Raw genomic sequence first — 20,253 nt, 5'->3', positions numbered from 1 at the left:
AATGAAAAGGAAGAGAACTGGAGCTAAAGTGATTTTACCAGCTTCTATTTTCTGAAAATATTTGCTGATAAGGAAACCAGTGACTGCACATCGGATCACAAGGAGACTTATTTGTGCAACATTCTGGATGGCATATAAGATGCCAGGTAGATTCCAATGATACAATAAATTTTGAGGGACAGCGCAAGGGGGCGCATCCAGCCTCGCAGCCTCCCAGGGCCCAACCCACAGCCAGCGAGCTCCGATGCCCAGAGAGGCAGGAAACGGGGCCAGCCAGGGGGACTCGAGAGCGGCTGCACTTTCCTGTCCCCCGCCGAGGAGAGCGGAGGAGCAGCGGCCCGTGGCCGGGCGAGTTTCCCCGGAGAGGAGCCGGATTCCGGTGCAGGGACGGAGCGAGGAGTCCGAGGTGCGGGAGGCGGGAGAGCACGTGCGCCTGGCAGGATCAGGCCCCGAGTGGAGTCAGAGGCTGCAGGGCGCCCCCCCCCCAACCGGGCAGGAAGGGGAATGGGCGCAGCTGAGGGGCAGGGCATCTGCAGGAGGGCACAGGGGCAAACATCTCTGGCTCAGGCTGGCACGGACCCTGCCGGAGACCCTGGGGAGCTGCTCCCTTCAGTCCTGAGCTCAAGGGGCAGAATGAGGGGTCCAAGGCAGCTGCTGCTTCCCGATGGATCAGCTGCGTACCTGGGGCTTTTGCCGCCCCTCTCCCTGTCCCTCAGCAGGGAGCCCCGTCCTCTTCCACGGTCCTCCCCACGGGGGAGAGGGAAGGGGAGGCGGGGGGGGGGGAGGAAGAGCAGTGCAGTTTGCCTGCCGCAAATCAAGGTACACTGTGCCTACACATGGAGGCTCTGTTGTTCTGTCACGGCTAATAAAACAGCTGATAGATCTTTTCCCCGGAGAATGCATCTGTTAGTGACCTCTTGTGTCTGCATGTGAATAAGTGAGACAAGCTTAAGCCTGTTTCATTAATTGTTTTATTTCCACCTTCCTCAGTAAGGCAGCAGAGTTTTCAGATGAAGGCTGAGGGTTGAAGTGGGTGACAGTTTTGAGAATGCAGAGGAAAGGAGGATTCTTAAGAAGTGTGGCACATGGAAATGAATTAATGATAATAAAAACATTGAAGACAGTATTGTTAAAGACTGAGGAAGGCGAAATTGAAATTAGCTATTCATGTTCAGATTATTACTCCTTTCATTTCAATACTGCTTCATATTTTTAAGAAAAAAATCTAATTAATAATTAGAGAGAGATCTCATTGCAGTTTGTGTCCATAGGATGTTGAGAACATTAACTCTGTAGATCCAGGAGTTCTCTCCTCTTGATAGTCTCAGATTTCATTCTTCTTTCTGATAGAGCAGGAGGAACATTTATGGGCTTAAAGCTGCATTGATTCTGGAGGCCACATTCCAGTGAGCTTTGTGGCCAACGTATGCACATGCATGCGCACACAGAAAAGAGATGCAGACCATAAAGTCACATGCACACACGCCAGAGGTGCTGCACACACTCACCAGACACGCCATCTAGCATACATACAAGTCTTGCAAACACAATCAGCATGTTCAGACCTTCCAACCCCAGTGCTGGGCTGGAGGAGAAATAAGAGCACAAGAAGACCCTGCTGAATTAGCAAGGAGATCTGTGGGGCCCGTAGGCATCTTTCTCTCCAGGACAGACAGAGATCTTCATCCTATGATCAGATCAGGAGATGGAAATGGCAGGGACTAGCAGGACACACCCTGAGGCTTGGCAAACCATATGCAGCCAATGGACTGCAAGTTACAATGTCTTCAGTCAAGAGAGTTTGTGGCCATCAAATATAAAATATTTTGGAGTGGGTTGTTTGATTTTGTTGGCCAATATTCCTTTTGCCTGTTTGTTTCTTAGACTGTGCAGATCCCATACATTTAAAGCACGTGGCTTCGCCCAGAGAACCACGGGACCTGTAGTTTATTGCTACAGCTCTCAACACCCCTAACAAACTGCAGCTGGCAGGATTTCTTGGGTGAAGCCATGTACTTTCAATGTTAGGTGGGTCTGTCGCAGCCTTAATCATATACAAAGATCTGTTGCTGCCTTTCCAACATGCTAGAAGTTGCAGCCAGGATCAGCATTCCCTGTCCACTGAACATGCTCAGTCCTCTCACTGGGTTGTTTTTGGATTTCCCTCCCTCTGCCTTGGTCCCCCCCCCCAAAAAAAAATATTATTTGTACTTCCATAAACCTTGATGTTTCCCCCAGTCTTTGAATAACTTCCCCTCGTCCCTGGGTGGAGCCGTTTGGGTGACATAATGATTGTCATTCACAGCCTGAACATTAGAAATAGAAAAAGTAATAATATATTTCAAAAACTGGCTAATGGTTAAAAAATGGGCTTTTGTTTTTATTCTTGGGTTTTATTTTACTTTGTGTTTATTTCTTTTCCAGCAGGGTGGCGTAAAAATGGAAGAGCAGGGACCCAGGAGACCCATTCAAAGGGAGAGACTGAAGTACAAAGGAAAGAAACCTCCTGCCGGCCAAGTTGGGACCATCAGGGATCTTCTGCCTCGGGCAGATTTATGTCAGATTAAGCAGGAGCCAGAGGAGGGGCAGCCGCAGCAGCACTGGGAGGCCCAGAAGCAGGATTTCCTGAAGACGATGCAGCCCCCTCGTTCAGGGTGGGAAACCCCACAGGCTCCCAGTCCTCCCCACTCTGGGGATGGTGTCCTCTCCTTCAGGGGAGCTGCAGATGCCAGTCGGTGGCCCAGTGGGAGAGCAGGGGGAGCAGACCAGACCCTGCTCCCAGACACTGAGGGGCTTCTGGGAAAGGTAAGTGCCCTCCTCTCACCTGGGTTTCCAGCACCTGGAGGTCACAGGTCCACTGCCTCTAGACATGGAGGTTCTGTTTAGCTATGGTGGTGAATATTCCTCCTCCCTGCACTTCCTCTCTAATCCACTTTAAAAAGCCTTGCTAGACCAAACTTTCTTACACATGGGAGGTTTGCGATCATATCTCCTGATGTTGTTACTTTAATAAAGCAACCACAGGGGACTCGGAATTTCATCAGAGCAGAAGCTACGTCAGAAGAGGGGTCCTTCCACCAACCCCCTTTTTCCTCCTCTAAATTGCCTCTATTTCCAAAATGCTCTTTTTGCTCCCCACTGGGGTAGAAATCTTGGCACGTCTTGCAGCCTCAGCACTGCCATGTGCAGTGCAAATAGAATTGTTGCAAGATTGTTCCAAGATTTATTAGGATAATGTCCATTTTCAGATGACTGAATCACAGCCTGAAAAGTTGGGTTAAAAATAGGAACAGTTTTTAGTACATTGCTGTACTAATGTACATTTGGTACATTACGATAAAACCTAAGTTGACCCAAGTTCAAAACAAAAAACTCTAGCCGCCGCCACCACAGTCTCCTGACCCCCACAACCAGAATGCATCACTCCAGGAAGGACTCCCACCCAACCTTTAGCGGGAGAGGGCAAAAGAAAAGGACTCTGCATGGGTAGTTGCACAAATTTACCAGCTGTGGTCCTGCACTGGCAGCGAGGCTAACAAACAGGGGAGCTAGGAACGTGCTGGTCCCATCTCTCCCTGCATCCTCCTCCTGACCTAATTGTCCCAGCTTACCTCATGATTGGGCCGGCCCTGAGGGTGAACTGTGCTGAAACCAGACAGTCTCTTATGAGCCATAACTAACAAACTTTCCATTTTGCCCAAACCAGGAAACTACGGCTGCCAGCTTTGGAATAAGCTGGGATATTAAGCTAACTTCAAACTGTGCTTGGTGAAAACAGGAAACTCTGGTTGATCAGTGGCTTCGTGGTTTGACTGATCCCACTGATAGCAGTAAAAATAGGAAGCCCTGTTGCATTCGAAGGGGTTGTTTGGACAGAGTCTGTGATCAGCATGCGTAGCAGGACAGGCTTAAAAAGGTAAAGGAACCCCTGACCATTAGGTCCAGTCGTGGCCGACTCTTGGGATGAGGCGCTCATCTCGCCTCATTGGCCAAGGGAGCCGGTGTACACCTTCCGGGTCATGTGGCCAGCATGGCTAAGCAGCTTCTTGCGAACCAGAGCAGCGCATGGAAACGCCGTTTACCTTCCTGCCAGAGCGGGACCTATTTCTCTACTTGCACTTTGACGTGCTTTCTTATTGCTAGGTTGGCAGGAGCAGGGACCGAGCAACGGGAGCTCACCCTGTTGCAGGGATGCGAACTGCCAACCTTCTGATCGGCAAGTCCTAGGCTCTGTGGTTAACCCACAGTGCCACCCGCGTCCCAGGACAGGCTTAGGAAGCAATTATTATTATTATTATTATTATTATTATTATTATTATTATTACTTGCATCCTGGGTTGCCTCTGCCCATCTGGGTAGCTTCCAACAAAATAAAAACCATCAAAAATTTCCTTGTAAAAGGCTGCCTTCGGAAGTCTTCCATTTTGTAGAAATGGCCTTCCGTTTTAAAGAATTGCCCTCTTTAAGGAATCACGTGGTGTAAACATGTAAGTTGTCCTCTAGGTCCAAACACACACAGACACACACAGACATAGTAGGAACAAGCAGTGCTTTAAAGTGCTTATCTTGTGAACTTGCCATCTAAGTAGTTTACTCCTGACCAAAGTTCCTATTTCCCAAAAGGAGCGGAGGGGGAGCAGTGGAGGAAACGGATGGGTTTGAAGGCTCTTTCTGCCTCTCTCACCTGAAGAACAAGAGCAAAGGGATTTTGCAGGGCAGGAGGACAGCGGAGGCGGCAGCGAGGGCAGAGGGAGCAGTGGGCGGATTCACGGCCTCTCCCAGGGGGTCCAGATGCAAGCAAGAAGCTTCCTTCTTCTCCATGCAAGGGCCACCCATGTATTCAGAGCAGTCCTTTGCAAATTAACTCTTAAGTTCCAAGGGATCTACTCTCAGGCCACTAATGTGCATACCATGCCAGCCTTAGGAAGGGAGGTGGGACAGGCAGGTGAAAGAAATTGCCAAAGGTGTTTGAAAATGGGTGGAGGCTCTTGGAAAGGGGTGCCCGCTTGTGAATGAACTTTATTATTGTCACAGACCAGGATTAATAAAGCGTATAGATAAAATAGCAGTTAGGATTTTTTTAACCAATAATTGTTAGAGCAAATTAGGACATGGAAACGCATAGGATAAAACATCTAAATAAAATACAACATTAAACACGGATAATGGATGGATAAAAAAACTGATAATTAAAACAGATAAGAACTAAAAACAAACAAAGACATATAGTTAAAACAACTGTAAGAGCATAAGAACTAAAAGACTCGCAGTTAAAACAACTATAAGAGACTGCAGAGTAGAAGCCTCTTAAATAGAGGACACTCACAACAATAGAAACTGCTGTGCAAATATGGTTAAAACAGACAATTAAAACAATGTTCAATGCTAAATTTAGAAACAATGTACAACAATAAACTGTCCCAGGGAGTTGTCTCAGAGTCACCCATGGAACCGTGTTTGGGGCTTTTCATGTCGGACTATTTTGAGTTGGGCGATGGTCTGCGCCTACAGAAATGTACACAGAATCTGGCGACCATCCAGGTCATCTTCTGATCTTTGCCTAACAGCAAAAGGTCAAATTTTTGCTTTTGCGGGAGTTCAGCTAGCCTCACCAGTAGGGGATCCTACTGTTTGATTGTTGTTAGCCGCCCTGAGCCCGGCTTCGGCTGGGGAGGGCGGGATATAAATAAAATTTATTATTATTATTATTATTATTATTATTATTATTATTATTATTATCCATGCTCTTACTACGTGCCTCTTCATAAAAGGGACATTTAAAGAATAAGTATTCTGTTTTGTTTTTTTTATAAATATTTTATTGCAAATTTTAAACAGAAAAAGAAATCACCAAACATATACACATACAATACTTTCACCAAAAAGAAACAGACAAAAGAAACATAAGTAAGCAAAAGCATATACATAGAATAAAAGAGGGGGGGGGAAATCACAGCCGTTAATACTTCATTTTTTCATAACTATTTGGACTTCCTCACATCTTCCTTTCCTGCGTTCTCCATAATAAAATTACAAACAGCAATTTATTACCTTATTTCAGTTCTTATTTTATAGTTCTCATATATTATGCCTCGAACTTTAAATATTTTTATCAAATACTTAACTGCTTAGTTTAAGCATAACATTACTTCAAATTTCATCTTTATCATTAAATTCCACTTATTCTCATATATCTTTCAACTAAATTGCTGATGCCATGTTACTTCCTTTCGTGCATTTTCTTAGCATTCATACAGCTTATAATGTTTTTGTAAATAGTCTTTAAACTTTTTCCAGTCCTCTTCCACTGTCTCTTCTCCCAGATCTCGGATTCTGCCAGTCATTTCAGCCAGCTCCATGTAATCTATCAGTTGCATCTGCCATTCTTCCAGTGTGGGCAAATCTTGTGTCTTCCAATATTTTGCGATGAGTATTCTTGCTGCTGTTGTTGCATACAAAAAGAAAGTTCTATCCTTCTTTAACACCTTCTGGCCAACAATGCCTAAGAGGAAGGCCTCTGGTTTCTTAGGGAAGGTATACCTAAATACCATTTTTAACTCATTATAGATCATTTCCCAGAAGGCCTTCACTCTCGGACAAGTCCACCAGAGGTGAAAGAATGTTCCTTCAGTCTCCTTACATTTCCAACATTTATTATCATGCAAATGATATATTTTTGCAAGCTTGAGTGGGGTCATGTACCACCTGTATATCATTTTCATAATATTTTCTTTCAAGGCATTACAAGCCGTGAACTTCACACCGGTGGTCCATAACCTTTCCCAGTCAGCAAACATAATGTTGTACCCAATGTTCTGCGCCCATTTTATCATGGCTGATTTAACCGTTTCATCTTGAGTATTCCATTTTAACAGCAAGTTGTACATTTTTGAAAGTACCTTAGTTTCTGTTTCTAATTTCGATTTTTCCACCTGGAAACCTCTTTTTTTATCCAAATTAAAAGTCTCCCTAATCTGAGCATAATGTAACCAATCTCGTACTTTGTCCTTTAATTTCTCCAAACTCTGCAACCTCCAAGTATCTCCAATTTTTTCTATTATTTCCCAATATTTCGGCCATTCGGCCTCCATATTGAGTCTTTTCCGAGCCTTGGCTTCCATTGGTGACAACCACCGTGGGGTCTTGTTTTCTAATAAGTCTTTGTATTTTATCCAGACATTAAATATTGCTTTCCTGACAATATGATTCCTGAAAGCTTTGTGAACTTTTACCTTGTCGTACCACAAATAAGCATGCCATCCAAAAGCATTGTTAAACCCTTCCAGATCCAGGACATCAGTGTTCTCAAGAAGTAACCAATCTTTCAGCCAGCAGAAAGCTGCAGCTTCATAATACAGCCTTAAGTCCGACAGGGCAAACCCCCCTCTTTCCTTTGCATCAGTTAATATTTTAAATTTTATTCTGGGCTTTTTGCCCTGCCAGACAAACTTAGAAATGTCTCTCTGCCACCTTCCAAAACATTCCACCCTGTCCACAATCTGTAGGGTTTGAAACAAAAACAACATCTTTGGCAACACATTCATCTTTATAGCAGCAATTCGGCCCAACAAGGAAATTTTCACTCTTGACCAAGTTTCCAAATCCTTTTTAATTTCTGACCAACATTTTTCATAATTGTCCTTAAATAAATTCAGATTTTTGGCAGTCATATTAACCCCTAGGTATTTCACCTTTTTAACGACATTTAGATCTGTCTCTTTCTGAAACCTTTCTGATTCCAAAGGTGTCAATTTTTTTCCCAAAACCTTGGTTTTTTGCTTGTTTAATTTAAATCCCGCCACCCGACCAAACTCATGAATCAATTCTAGAACTCTTTTCGTACTAGATTCTGGCTCCTGTAATGTCAAAACTAGGTCATCTGCAAAAGCTTTAAGTTTGTACTGTTTGGCTCCGACCTGAATCCCTTCAACCAACCGGTCCCCTCTAATCATATTCAAAAGCACCTCCAGGACCGAGATGAATAGCAAAGGGGAAATAGGGCAACCTTGTCGTGTTCCTTTTTCAATATTAAACTCTTCTGTCACCACATTGTTAACTATCAATTTAGCTTTTTGTTCTGAATAAATTGCATCTATACCATTTTCAAACCCCCGTCCCACTCCCATCCCTTCAAGATTTTTCTTCATGAACTTCCATGAGATGTTGTCAAAGGCCTTCTCCGCATCTATAAAAATTAACACTGCTTTTGTATTGATGTTTGTTTGCAAAAGTTCCAAAATATCAATAATATTCCTAGTGTTATCAAACAAGTGTCTGCCTGGGAGAAAACCTGCCTGGTCTTTATGAATTACTTCATTTAACACTTTTTTAAGTCTACTTGCCAAAATATCTGCAAAAATTTTGTAATCCACATTCAGGAGCGAGATGGGACGGTAGTTCTTAAGTTGTGTCTTTTCAGTTTCCAATTTAGGTATCAGTGTGATGAAAGCTTCTTTCCACGATTCCGGTGCCTTCTTCCCCTCCATAATCTCATTACATACCTCCATTAATGGTTGTGTCAAATAGTCTTTCAATGTCCTATAATACTTGGAGGTAAGTCCATCTGGCCCTGGAGACTTGCCTGGTTGCATATTCTGAATGGCACCTTCAATTTCTTGTTGTGTTATTTTATAGTTCAAAATTGTCCTCTTTTCCTGAGATAGTTTTGGTAGTCCATTTCTTTTTAAAAATTGGTCTATCTCAGTCTCTTTTTGCGGCCCTTGCGTATATAGTTGTTTAAAGTATCTCTGGAAGCACTTTCTGATTTCCTCGGGGTTCTGGATATTTCTCCCTTCAATCTCTAGGTTTGTGACCGTATTCAATTTTTGTCTCTTTTTCAACTGCCATGCTAGCAGTTTCCCACATTTATTTGCTGATTCAAATGTCCTTTGTTTCATTAACTTAATTTTCCACTCAACTTCTTGATTTATCAGTTTGACATATTGTGCTTGGTGAAATTTAATTTCTCTCAGAATCTCCTGTGACTTTGGTTTCAGTCTTAATTTTTTCTCACCTTCTCTTATTTTCTCCAAAATCTTGTCCTTTTTCTCATTCTGTGTTCTTTTCTTTATCATATTCTGTTGTATCAAAAAACCCCTCATTAAAGAATAAGTATGCTGGGCTTCCTATCTCTCCCAATGGACAGGTGCAAAGTCTCTGAGCATACGGGACCCTTCTAAAGGCTTCATCCAGGACCGGCGAGGGAAGAGCCGAGCTTCTGGCGAGTGTAAAGGCCCTTCTTGCATCCCTAGATACGAGAAAGAAGAGATATGCTGCTGGTGCGGCTATATATCTCTCGATTTCTCCAATTCTATAGTCGGGGCACCTTGCACAGTCCTGCTGTCTCTCAGTGTCTAATATTATTTGCCTGAACGTAGCTTTTGCCTGGCCCAAGCCCAGACTTAGAAGGGCTTGAGGGGCAAAACCCAGTTTCTGGAGGGTGTTCAGGACTGCAGTCTGCCAGCCCGACTGGAATTGGTCACAGAGGATCAATGGGGCTATCCCTCGGGGGAGCAGGTTCAATGTCAGCCATTTGTAGATTGCTATTACGCAGATGCTAGTCTCCACTCTCATCATCCCCGTTTCCAATCTAACCCATGTGTTTGAGACACATCTGGGGACTTGGAGGAGAGCTCTAAGAAGTCTAGATTGAACTCTCTCAAGGGGGGAGAAAGCAGAGGAAGGTGGGCCCAAAAAGGAACCATAGAGGAGTTGTGTCAAAGTTTTGGCCTTGTATAATTTTAGAGCTGCGGGAATGAAGAAACCCCCTTGTGCTCTGAAGAATTTAAGGATACAATTAGCAGTTTTTTCCGCTAGGGGGTGCCCAATTGGGGCTTCTCCAGGGGCAGCAGAATGTCTTGGGCAGGAGAATCCCTGCAGGGGCTCTCAGACTCCCTTGGCTTCTTCTTCTTCCCTCCCTCCCAGGAAGCTGCAACTTGCTCTGGATTCTGTGCTCCTCAGGAAGCTGAACCTGCAAACCTAGCTGAGACTGAACCTGCAACCCTGGCCAGGATGGAAGGAGGAAGATGGATGGTTGACCTGGTCAGGCTCTCTCCCGCATCCCTCCCCACAACCTCTGAGCATTCCCTCCCAGGACCCTTGGAGAAATCTGGTGAGTTCCAGGGGAGAGGAGATGGGGACAGGGACAGATGGATGGTGGAGGGAGAAAGAGGAAAAGATGGAGAGGAGACAAATGGAAGGAAGTTCCTGACAGGAAGAAGGAAGGGGAGAGGCCTTCTCCGAAGCAGCTCTTTGTTTCTTGAATCCTTTTCCTAAAGTAGTGGGGGCAGATTTTCTTCCTCCAGGCTTTGAAATCTTAGGTGTTATTTCCATGGCAAGAATAATTGATGGTAATGATGTTGCACACCAATCCTGAAAAATGGGTGAAGGGGAATGGAAATGCTTCCCATAACTATTTATAATTAATAATTAATTGATTGCATGGAGCCCGGAAGGCCCCGTGGTTTTCCACGGATCTGAGGGCAATGAAACAATCGTTGAGACGGCTAGAGCGCCGGTGGCGGATAACTCATTCCGAATCTGACCGGACACAGGTTAGAGCTCAACGTCGAGCCTACCAAGTGGCGATAGCGACGGCGAAGAAGAATTTCTTCACCGCCTCTATTGCATCTGCAGAAAATAGCAGCAGGAGACTTTTTCAGGTGGTTCACAATTTAGCGGAACCACCTGCAACATCGGGGCCCAGTACGGGCCACATGTTCTCCTGCAATGATTTTGCAAAGTTTTTTGCAGATAAAATCGCTCAGATTCGGGAAGAAGTAGACTCCACCGTGGGAGCAGGGCCGGGGCGGGAGAGTGCTAGAGTTCTGTCTAGTCAAGTTGAGTGGGATCAATTCCAATCTGTTACCTCCAAGGATGTGGACAGGCTGCTTGGGCGAGTGAAACCAACCACCTGTCTCCTGGATCCTTGCCCATCCTGGCTTATAAAAGCTAGCCGGGAAGGACTGGGCGATGGGCTTCATGGGGTGGTGAATGCTTCCCTCCGTGAGGGAGCCTTCCCAGACCCGCTGAAAGAGGCGGTTATTAAACCGCTTCTTAAAAAACCATCTTTAGATGCGGCCACGATGGCCAACTATCGCCCAGTCTCAAATCTTCCATTCCTGGGCAAGGTGATTGAGCGAGTGGTTGCCGAACAACTCCAGGCACGCCTGGAAGAAGCGGACCATTTGGATCCCTTCCAGTCGGGATTCAGGCCTCATCATGGGACTGAAACTGCCTTGGTCGCACTGGTTGATGATCTCCGGCGGGCTAGGGACAAAGGTGAGAGCTGTTTCCTAGTTCTGCTGGATCTCTCAGCGGCGTTTGATACCATCGACCATAGCATCCTTCTGGACCGTCTTGAGGGGCTGGGAGCTGGGGGCACTGTTATACAGTGGTTCCGCTCCTTCCTCCTGGGCCGTGTTCAGAAAGTGGTGGGGGGGGGATGAGTGTTCAGACCCCTGGGCTCTCACTTGTGGGGTGCCTCAGGGTTCTGTCCTCTCCCCCATGCTTTTCAACATTTACATGCGGCCGCTGGGAGAGATCATCAGGAGGTTTGGGCTGGGTGTTCATCAGTATGCAGATGATACCCAGCTCTACCTCTCTTTCAAATCAGAACCAGTGAAGGCGGTGAAGGTCCTGTGTGAGTGTCTGGAGGCGGTTGGAGGATGGATGGCGGCTAACAGATTGAGGTTGAATCCTGACAAGACAGAAGTACTGTTTTTGGGGGACAGGAGGCGGGCAGGTGTGGAGGATTCCCTGGTCCTGAATGGGGTAACTGTGCCCCTGAAGGACCAGGTGCGCAGCCTGGGAGTCATTCTGGACTCACAGCTGTCCATGGAGGCACAGGTTAAATCTGTGTCCAGGGCAGCTGTTTACCAGCTCCATCTGGTACGTAGGCTGAGACCCTATCTGCCTGCGGACTGTCTCGCCAGAGTGGTGCATGCTCTGGTTATCTCCCGCTTGGACTACTGCAATGCACTCTACGTGGGGCTACCTTTGAAGGTGACTCGGAAACTACAACTAATCCAGAATGCGGCAGCTAGACTGGTGACTGGGAGCGGCCGCCGAGACCATATAACACCGGTCTTGAAAGATCTGCATTGGCTCCCAGTACGTTTCCGAGCACAATTCAAAGTGTTGGTGCTGACCTTTAAAGCCCTAAACGACCTCGGTCCAGTATACCTGAAGGAGCGTCTCCACCCCCATCATTCTGCCCGGACGCTGAGGTCCAGCGCCCAGGGCCTTCTGGCAGTTCCCTCATTGCGAGAAGCAAAGCTACAGGGAACCAGGCAGAGGGCCTTCTCAGTAGTGGCGCCCGCCCTGTGGAACGCCCTTCCAGCAGATGTCAAAGCGATAAACAACTACCTGACATTCAGGAGACATCTTAAGGCAGCCCTGTTTAGGGAAGTTTTTAACGTTTGATATTTTATTGTATTTTTGTTTTCTGTGGAAGCCGCCCAGAGTGGCTGGGGAGGCCCAGCCAGATGGGCGGGGTATAAATAAATTATTATTATTATTATTATTATTATTATGCATTTAAATTGTTTCTGTTACTCTTATTTTTTATAGACAGGGTCAGAATGATACATTCCACCAGCACCAAAACACAATAAATGCATGCACCTTCCCAGTCTGGTGGGGTTCAGGGACAAAGGACCAGTTATCATGATACACGATTCCTGTGGCTGGAGGCTCTACACTTAGGATTGGGCATATAAAGTCAAAGAGCGGATGGTATTATAAGCAAATTGTGTAAACTTGCCAATCTTACAGACTGGGGTTGTGTGTGAGAGGGAGGGAGGGAGAGAGTGGGATTATAATTTATAGCGCCCCTGTGTAATGGCTTAGTTCTCCTGCACAGACGCGAGACAACTCCAGTAGTAATTATCTCACGTTTATTCCTCAAACTCACAAATCACTGTGGAGCTCAGTCTTCAGCCTGTTCATCCCAGCTTGCAGTTGCCGAGTCCTCCAGCAAAGAAGCCCCCACTTTCGCTTTCTTTTCCCCTCTTCTCGCAGATTCTCTTGAGCCTACAATTTTTTGGACACGCTATTTCCAGGGTCTCTGTGTCAGAGCTCAAACCGGAGATAACAGTCTGTGCCCCCCCCCGACACACCCTCTTCCTGCTCTTTGTTCTTTGCTCCTGCTGCAGCTTGGCTGCTCCTCCCCTGCTTCACATTCCAACTGAATCACATCTCTTGCGTTCTCAGGCTCTGTCAGCGGAGGCACGAGAGGCTTGAGATTCACGGAGCTGACACCCTGTAATTTTGTCCGTTCCTAAGCTTCCATGGAGATACTGTGGTACAACCTAGGTGCAAATTTCAACATAAGTACACAAAGCCAACAAAGAGACTCAGAGGTTTATAGTGGCACCAGCTTTCCTGGTCAAGAGTCCACTTTGTCAGACTGCAGCCCACACAAGCGTAGCCCATAATACATTTATCAGCCTTTACTTTAAGGGCTGCAAAAGATGAATAAACAGAAGCGTAGTTCATCTATGGAATCCATCCTACAGGAGACAGTGACGGCCAGCAACTTGGATAGCTTGAAGAAAAGGATAAGACTGACGTCTCTTCTCTGCCCTCGCTGTCCTAGGCAATAACGCTTCTTGATACTAGTTTCTGGAAAGCACAGGAAGGCAGAGAAGACTCTTGTGCTCCAATCCTGCTTGCCGGTTTCCCACAGGCATCTGGTTGGCCTCTGTGAGAAGAGGATGCTGGACTAGGTGGGCCTTTGCCTGATCCAGAAGGCTCTTCTTAGGTTCCAACATATTGCAATATTTTTACAGTTACATGTATCACTTAAGTTTTACTTATTTCACAAGGGAAATACTGTTACTTGAGCCTGAGATCATTTCCTCACTTCAGAAAGAAAAAATAGATGTGTCTAATTCCACCATAGATCTGTATTATAAAACGATGGTGCTTTATTAAGTTTGAATGGAGTGATCATGTGTTGCTCTTGCCACTATCTCTTCAGCTTTTCTAAAATTTGGAACATAGAGAGGATAGTGGAGAATGAAGGTGTTAAAATGAGAGAAGGTACAGATTGGGATTGACATGTGTTCAGTTCCCTTTTTGTCTTTCTTTAAAGTCTAACAGGATTCTCTTTCCTCCCAGACTCCCAAACAGGTGAGGAAGATGAAATTCAGAATTCTATGGAGCCACATGTGAATTTATGGGGTAAAGTAAAGAAATTGAGGATACAACAAAAAAGTCACAGAGAGAAACTATTTGAATGTACGGAATGTGGAAAGAGCTTCAGTCAAAATGATACACTTAGAAGACACCAACGAACTCACACAGGGGAGAAACCATTTAAATGTATTGAATGTGGAAAGAGCTTCTGTCAAAGTGGAGCACTTAGAAGACACCAACAAACTCATACAGGGGAGAAACTATTTGACTGTACGGCATGTGGAAAGAGCTTCAGTAAAAGTGTAGCACTTAGAATCCACCAAAGAACTCACACAGGGGAGAAACCATTTGAATGTTTTGAGTGTGGAAAGAGCTTCAGTGAAAGTGGAGCACTTAGGAGACACCAACAAACTCACACAGGGGAGAAACCATTTGAATGTTTTGAGTGTGGAAAGAGCTTCAGTGTTAGTGGATCACTTAGAATACACCAAAGAATTCACACAGGGGAGAAACCATTTAAATGTATGGAGTGTAGTAAGAGCTTCTGTGATAGTGGAAGTCTTAGAATACACAAAAGAATTCACACAGGGGAGAAACCATTTGAATGTTTTGAGTGTGGAAAGAGCTTCAGTCGAAATGATACACTTAGAAAACACCAACAAACTCATACAGGGGAGAAACAATTTAAATGTATTGAATGTGGAAAGAGCTTCAGTCGATATGAACACCTTAAAATACATCAACGAACTCACACAGGTGAGAAACCATTTAAATGTGTTGAATGTGGAAAGAGCTTCAGTGAAAGTGGAGACCTTAGAAAACACCAACGAACTCACACAGGGGAGAAACCATTTAGATGTATTGAATGTGGAAAGAGTTTTAGCATAAGCGGAGCACTTAGAATGCACCAACGAACTCATACAGGGGAGAAACCATTTAGATGTATTGAATGTGGAAAGAGTTTTAGCATAAGCGGAGCACTTAGAGTGCACCAACGAACTCATACAGGGGAGAAACCATTGAAATGTGTTGAATGTGGAAAGAGCTTCAGTCAAAGTGGATCACTTAGAAGACATCAACGATCTCACACGGGGGAGAAACCATTTAAATGTGTTGAATGTGGAAAGAGCTTCAGTGATAGTGGAAAACTTAGAGTACACCAACGAAATCACACGGGGGAGAAACCATTTAAATGTATTGAATGTGGAAAGAGCTTCAGTGAAAGTGGAGCACTTAGAAGACATCAACGAACTCACACAGAGGAAAAATCACAGATACTTTAATAAACCGTATAGGTGTTCTTTACCTTTCCTTCTATGCTTCCCTGCAATACTGATAAAATCAAACCACGCCAATGCTTTCAGCCCCAGAAGAGGAGCTCCCCTTGGTGTCAAGGGAGGGGTCCAAGGGAGCATCTGGAGCCCTGCCATTCCTTCTGTCCCTGGCCCCTTCCCCTCCTCTCTCTGCCATCCCAGGGCCACTCTTGACTGCACAGCAGGAGATTGGATCTGTCTGTGATGGTGAGATGTCCTGGCTGGTTGAAGGACCACTTCCTGTTTCCTGGAGCTCCATCCTGCCTTCTCATGCAAGGTGGAGTCATGAAGCAGGTGAAGGCTGAGTACACCTAAGGGTGGCGCGGGGGATGGGTGGGATTCAGCTTAACCATTCCCTGTCTGCTCCTTTTTTGGATCCAAATCCCCACACAAAAAGGGGCAGTGTGAGGGCGCAATCAGTGTTATGGAGCTGCACTGAAAATCATTTCTTTGTGACTGTAAGAGGCCCTTCTCAAAAAAAACAAGCATCAAGAGAATTTAAGCTATAGAATTTAAAACAAACAGATAATTACAAAAAAAGAAAGCAGTCTGGTGCCACAATGCGTAGGAGTTACTTTAGCACACTGTACCTGCGGCTTGCTTTGAAAAGAGCTCAGAAACTTCAATGGCTCAAAGAGCTGCAGACACTTTGCTGACCAGGGCTGGCTATAGGCAGCATAGGACTCCCATATTAGAACAGCTCCGTCTGCCTAATTGTCTGTTTCTGGACACAATCAATGTGTCCACAAGAAGAGGAAGATAGATTTGAGGAAGGCCAACCTGCAGAGGCACCACAGGACAAAAGCACATCCAGTACCAGGAGTTCCAAGGGCAGCTGCACCAGGAGAAGGTCAAGGCGCTGAAAACGGACCTGTTGGGTAACCTGTGGCCCCTCCAGATGATGTGAAATTGCAACTCACGTCTTCTTTAGCCATTGGCCACGCTGGCTGGGGCTCATGGGAGCTGGAGTCCAAGCATCTAGGTCCACAAATGCCAGGGACATTTCAAATCCCTCCTCAGTCGTGAAGCCGATTGGGCAACTTAAAGCTGGTCACCATCTTTATGTGAAACCTCCCTCGCAGGGTTGCTGTGTGCGTGAAAGCAATATATCTTGTGGTGGGCTTGATGAGGGGAGTGTGGAACAGAAATGTAATTCATAGGTAAGAAGACAGGAAATAGTTCTGAATCTGACTGAAAATAAAGGATTCTTTGTCTCCAAATTGCATATAGCAAGCACCTGTGTTGTTGAACTCCAGCTGAAGTTTCAGCATCTGGTTCCTCAGCACTCTGCACTCTCTCTCTGGAAACCTCCAGCTGTCAGGTGACAGGAACCAGCCAATGCCTCCCAGTTCAGAAACAGTCTACCAAGAGCTGAGATTGGAAGTGGACAACCAAGGAAACTTAGGGGAGCATTTTCATTTCCATGCTTATGAATATTGATTTGAATCAATTCATCTGGTGTGTTCAAAATAGTTGAGAAAAATTATGGTTGACACCACCTTGGGATAGTTTTGACAGGAATTCGGGGAACTAGGAATATTTTTAGTTCCATCAGGGTTGATGGATCAGCAAATAGCTAGAGAGGATTAAGGGGTGGGGGCGGGAATCAGGCCTTGTTTCTCATGTGACAGATAACCGATTCCACAGTTCTTAAATGTGACCATTTGCGACACAAGATCTGCCCACCAGGGAAGAATGGCAGATGAAGGTGATGGACTATATGGAACTGGCGGAAATGACTGGCAGGATCCGAGACCAGGGAGAAGAGTCGGTGGAAGAAGATTGGAAGAAATTTAAAGACTATTTACAGAAACATTGTAAAATTAATGAATGTTAGAAAGATATTGGAATGAACATATGTGGTTTTAGCAGAAATGTTATAAAGGATTAGGAAAAAATAGACTGTTAATTGGTGAAACGAGGGAAAGTAAAGTTATATCATATTAAGATAAATTACAGGACAAAAATTGTAAAAAGATGGAAAGGATTTGCTGAAATAGTTAACCGAACTAGAATACAAAAAAGGGAGGTGTGAGGAGGTCAAGAAAACAAGCTAACAAATGATAAGTTATGGGAAGATTCGATGTTTTATTTTTTTAATGGACTTTTTTCTGTTTTTGTATTTTCTTTTTTTTCTTTTCCTATTATGAGGTGTTGTTTTTGATGTTGTTTAATATGATATTATTATTTTTTCTTTTTGTAACCTTTAAAACCTTAATAAATATTATTAAAAATAAATAAATAAATGTGACCATTTGCTGCCTCCCAAAATTATGCTTAAGCCTTTCCCCTCCCCCCCAAAAAACAACAACAACTCAAACATGGTAGCTGGTCTTGTCAAACAGGCCAATATAAGGTTCATTTGGCAAGTTTGTTGTTGTTTAGTCGTTTATTTGTGTCCGACTCTTCATGACCCCATGGACCAGAGCACACCAGGCCCTCCTGTCTTCTACTGCCTCCTGCAGCTTGGTCAAACTCATGTTCGTAGCTTTGAGGACACTGTCCAACCATCTCGTCCTCTGTCGTCCCCTTCTCCGTGTGCCCTCCATCTTTCCCAACATCAGGGGGGTCTTTTCCAGGGAGCCTTCTCTTCTCATGAGGTGGGCAAAGTATTGAAACCTCAGCTTCAGTATGTGTCTTTCCAGTGAGCACTCAGGGCTGATCTCCTTCAGAATGGATAGGTTTGATCTTCTTGCAGTCCATGGGACTCTCAAGAGTCTCCTCCAGCACCATAATTCTTTTTTTTAAAAAATAAATAATATTTATTAAAGTTTCAAAGAATTACAAAAATAAAAAGAAAACAGAAAAAAACAAAGTACAGAAAAATAAAAACAATTAAAAACAAATCAATCTTTACATGTCTTGTCTTTCATTTACTTGTTTCCCTGACCTCCTCACACCTCCCTTTTTTGTATTCTAGTTCAATTAGTTACTTCAGCAAATCCTTTCCATTTTTGCTTTTATCTTAATGATTTATCTTAATATATTGTAACTTTACATTCTCACCTATTCATGATCTGTTGTCTTTTAAATGATATTTTATTAAGTTTTAAGAATAACAACAAACAGAAAAAAGAAAAAACACATACACAAAAATATAAAATTATAAAATACAAAAAATACAAAAGTTTAACTTAGAGAAGAAAAAAGAAAAAGAAAGAAAAAAGCACATTAAAAAACCCCCACAAAAATCCCTCTTTTTAATTCCTCATCTTTGATTCACTTATTTTCCTGACTTCCTCACGTCTCCCTTTTTTGTATCCCTTTTGAAAATTAGTTCAGCAAATTCATATCCAATTAATTTATCTATTATCAATCCAATCTTATTTTTTACCTTGTTGCTAGAACCCCTTCAGTTCATTTCAATGCCATTAACATTCAAAAATTTTACAATGTTTCTGTAAATAAATTTTAATTTTCCTCCAACTCTTCTCCCTGGTCTCGGATTCTGCCAGTCATTTCCGCCATTTCCATGTAGTCCATTACTTGCATCTGAATTTTACCTAATTCTATAACATTACTGCTAAAACTGCATAACTTCATTCCAGCATCCTTCTAACATTCCTTAATTTTACAATGTTTCTGTAGATAGTCTTTAAATTTCTTTCAATCTTCTTCTGCCGACTCTTCTCCCTGGTCTCGGATTCTGCCAGTCATTTCCGCCAGTTCCATGTACTCCATCACCTTCATCTGCCATTCTTCCCGGGTGGGTAGATCTTGTGTCTTCCAATACTTTGTGATAAGTATTCTTGCTGCTGTTGTAGCATACATTAAAAAATTTCTATCCTTCTTTAACACCAACTGGCCGACCATGCCCAGGAGAAAGGCCTCTGGTTTCTTCAGAAAGGTATATTTAAATACCTTTTTCATTTCATTATAGATCATCTCCCAGAAAGCCTTAATCCTTGGGCACGTCCACCAAAGGTGAAAGAATGTACCTTCAGTCTCATTACATTTCCAACATTTATTGTCAGGCAAATGATATATTTTTGCGTGCCTAACTGGTGTCATGTACCACCTGTATGTCATTTTCATAATATTCTCTCTTAAAGCATTAATTGAGCAACTATTACACGTGGATTTGGAGAAACCACTGAGGTTGGAGACAGACGCATCAGACAGAGCCATCGGGGCTGTTCTTTTGCAGTCAGGATTGGGCAAGCAAGAATGGAAACCGTGTGCCTTTTTCTCGAGGAAGCTGAGCAAGTCGGAACAAAACTACACCGTGTACGACCGAGAACTGCTCGCAATCTACGCTGCCTTTCGTCGGTGGCGCCATCTGCTGATAGGGCCCAGCGCAAGATCCAGGTTTGTACAGATCACAAGAACTTGGAATACTGGAGGACAGCACAAGTGCTCAGCCAGAGACAGATTCGCTGGGCGCAGGAATTCTCCAAGTTTTCTTTTGAAATCCGGTATGTGCCAGGAAAGCAAAACGTGAGAGCAGATGCTCTTTCGTGAAAACCAGAGTACTTCGAAGGAGAGGGGCCGCCGGAGACACGACACATCATACCTGAGGACCAATGGGTGTGTGGGGGAACTCTAGTGGGCACGAGGGAACTGGCAGGGCTCACTAGGAACGATGAATTCGCCCGAACAAAAATCAGGGAACTCCAAAATGGGAGGGGAGCACCAGAGGGGTTTGAAGAGAAGGAAGGGGTGTTGTACTATAGGGGGGCGATGTACGTACCGGGGGAAGTTCTAAGAAGAAGGGTACTCAAACAACTACATGACACCCCCACAGCGGGACACTTTGGACAACACAAAACTATGATGTTGGTGACCAGACAATTCTGGTGGC

The 20,253-nt window shown here is 44.4% G+C and overlaps 1 protein-coding gene across 2 annotated transcripts; it reads left to right on the top strand.

Moving 5' to 3' along the window:
• Window positions 1-217: 217 nt before the first annotated feature.
• Window positions 218-16,672, top strand: LOC308580545 (uncharacterized protein). Of its 2 annotated transcripts, none has more exons than XM_081182356.1 (4): window positions 218-406; window positions 2,428-2,805; window positions 9,925-10,111; window positions 14,122-16,672. In XM_081182356.1, the coding sequence occupies exons 1-4, from the start codon at window positions 245-247 to the stop codon at window positions 15,420-15,422; spliced, it is 2,028 nt and encodes a 675-aa protein (XP_081038482.1). In that variant the 5' UTR covers window positions 218-244; the 3' UTR covers window positions 15,423-16,672. The 2 variants fall into 2 exon arrangements, with proteins under 2 accessions (XP_081038482.1, XP_081038483.1); XM_081182357.1 differs by having other exon boundaries at window positions 230-406; window positions 2,425-2,805.
• The last annotated feature ends 3,581 nt before the right edge of the window (window positions 16,673-20,253 follow it).

The sequence above is a fragment of the Podarcis bocagei genome (assembly GCF_964188305.1).
Source record: "Podarcis bocagei genome assembly, chromosome: 2".
NCBI classification, from domain to species: domain Eukaryota; kingdom Metazoa; phylum Chordata; class Lepidosauria; order Squamata; family Lacertidae; genus Podarcis; species Podarcis bocagei.
Note: the sequence above shows the minus strand (reverse complement) of the source record. Positions and strands in the feature narration are given on the sequence as shown.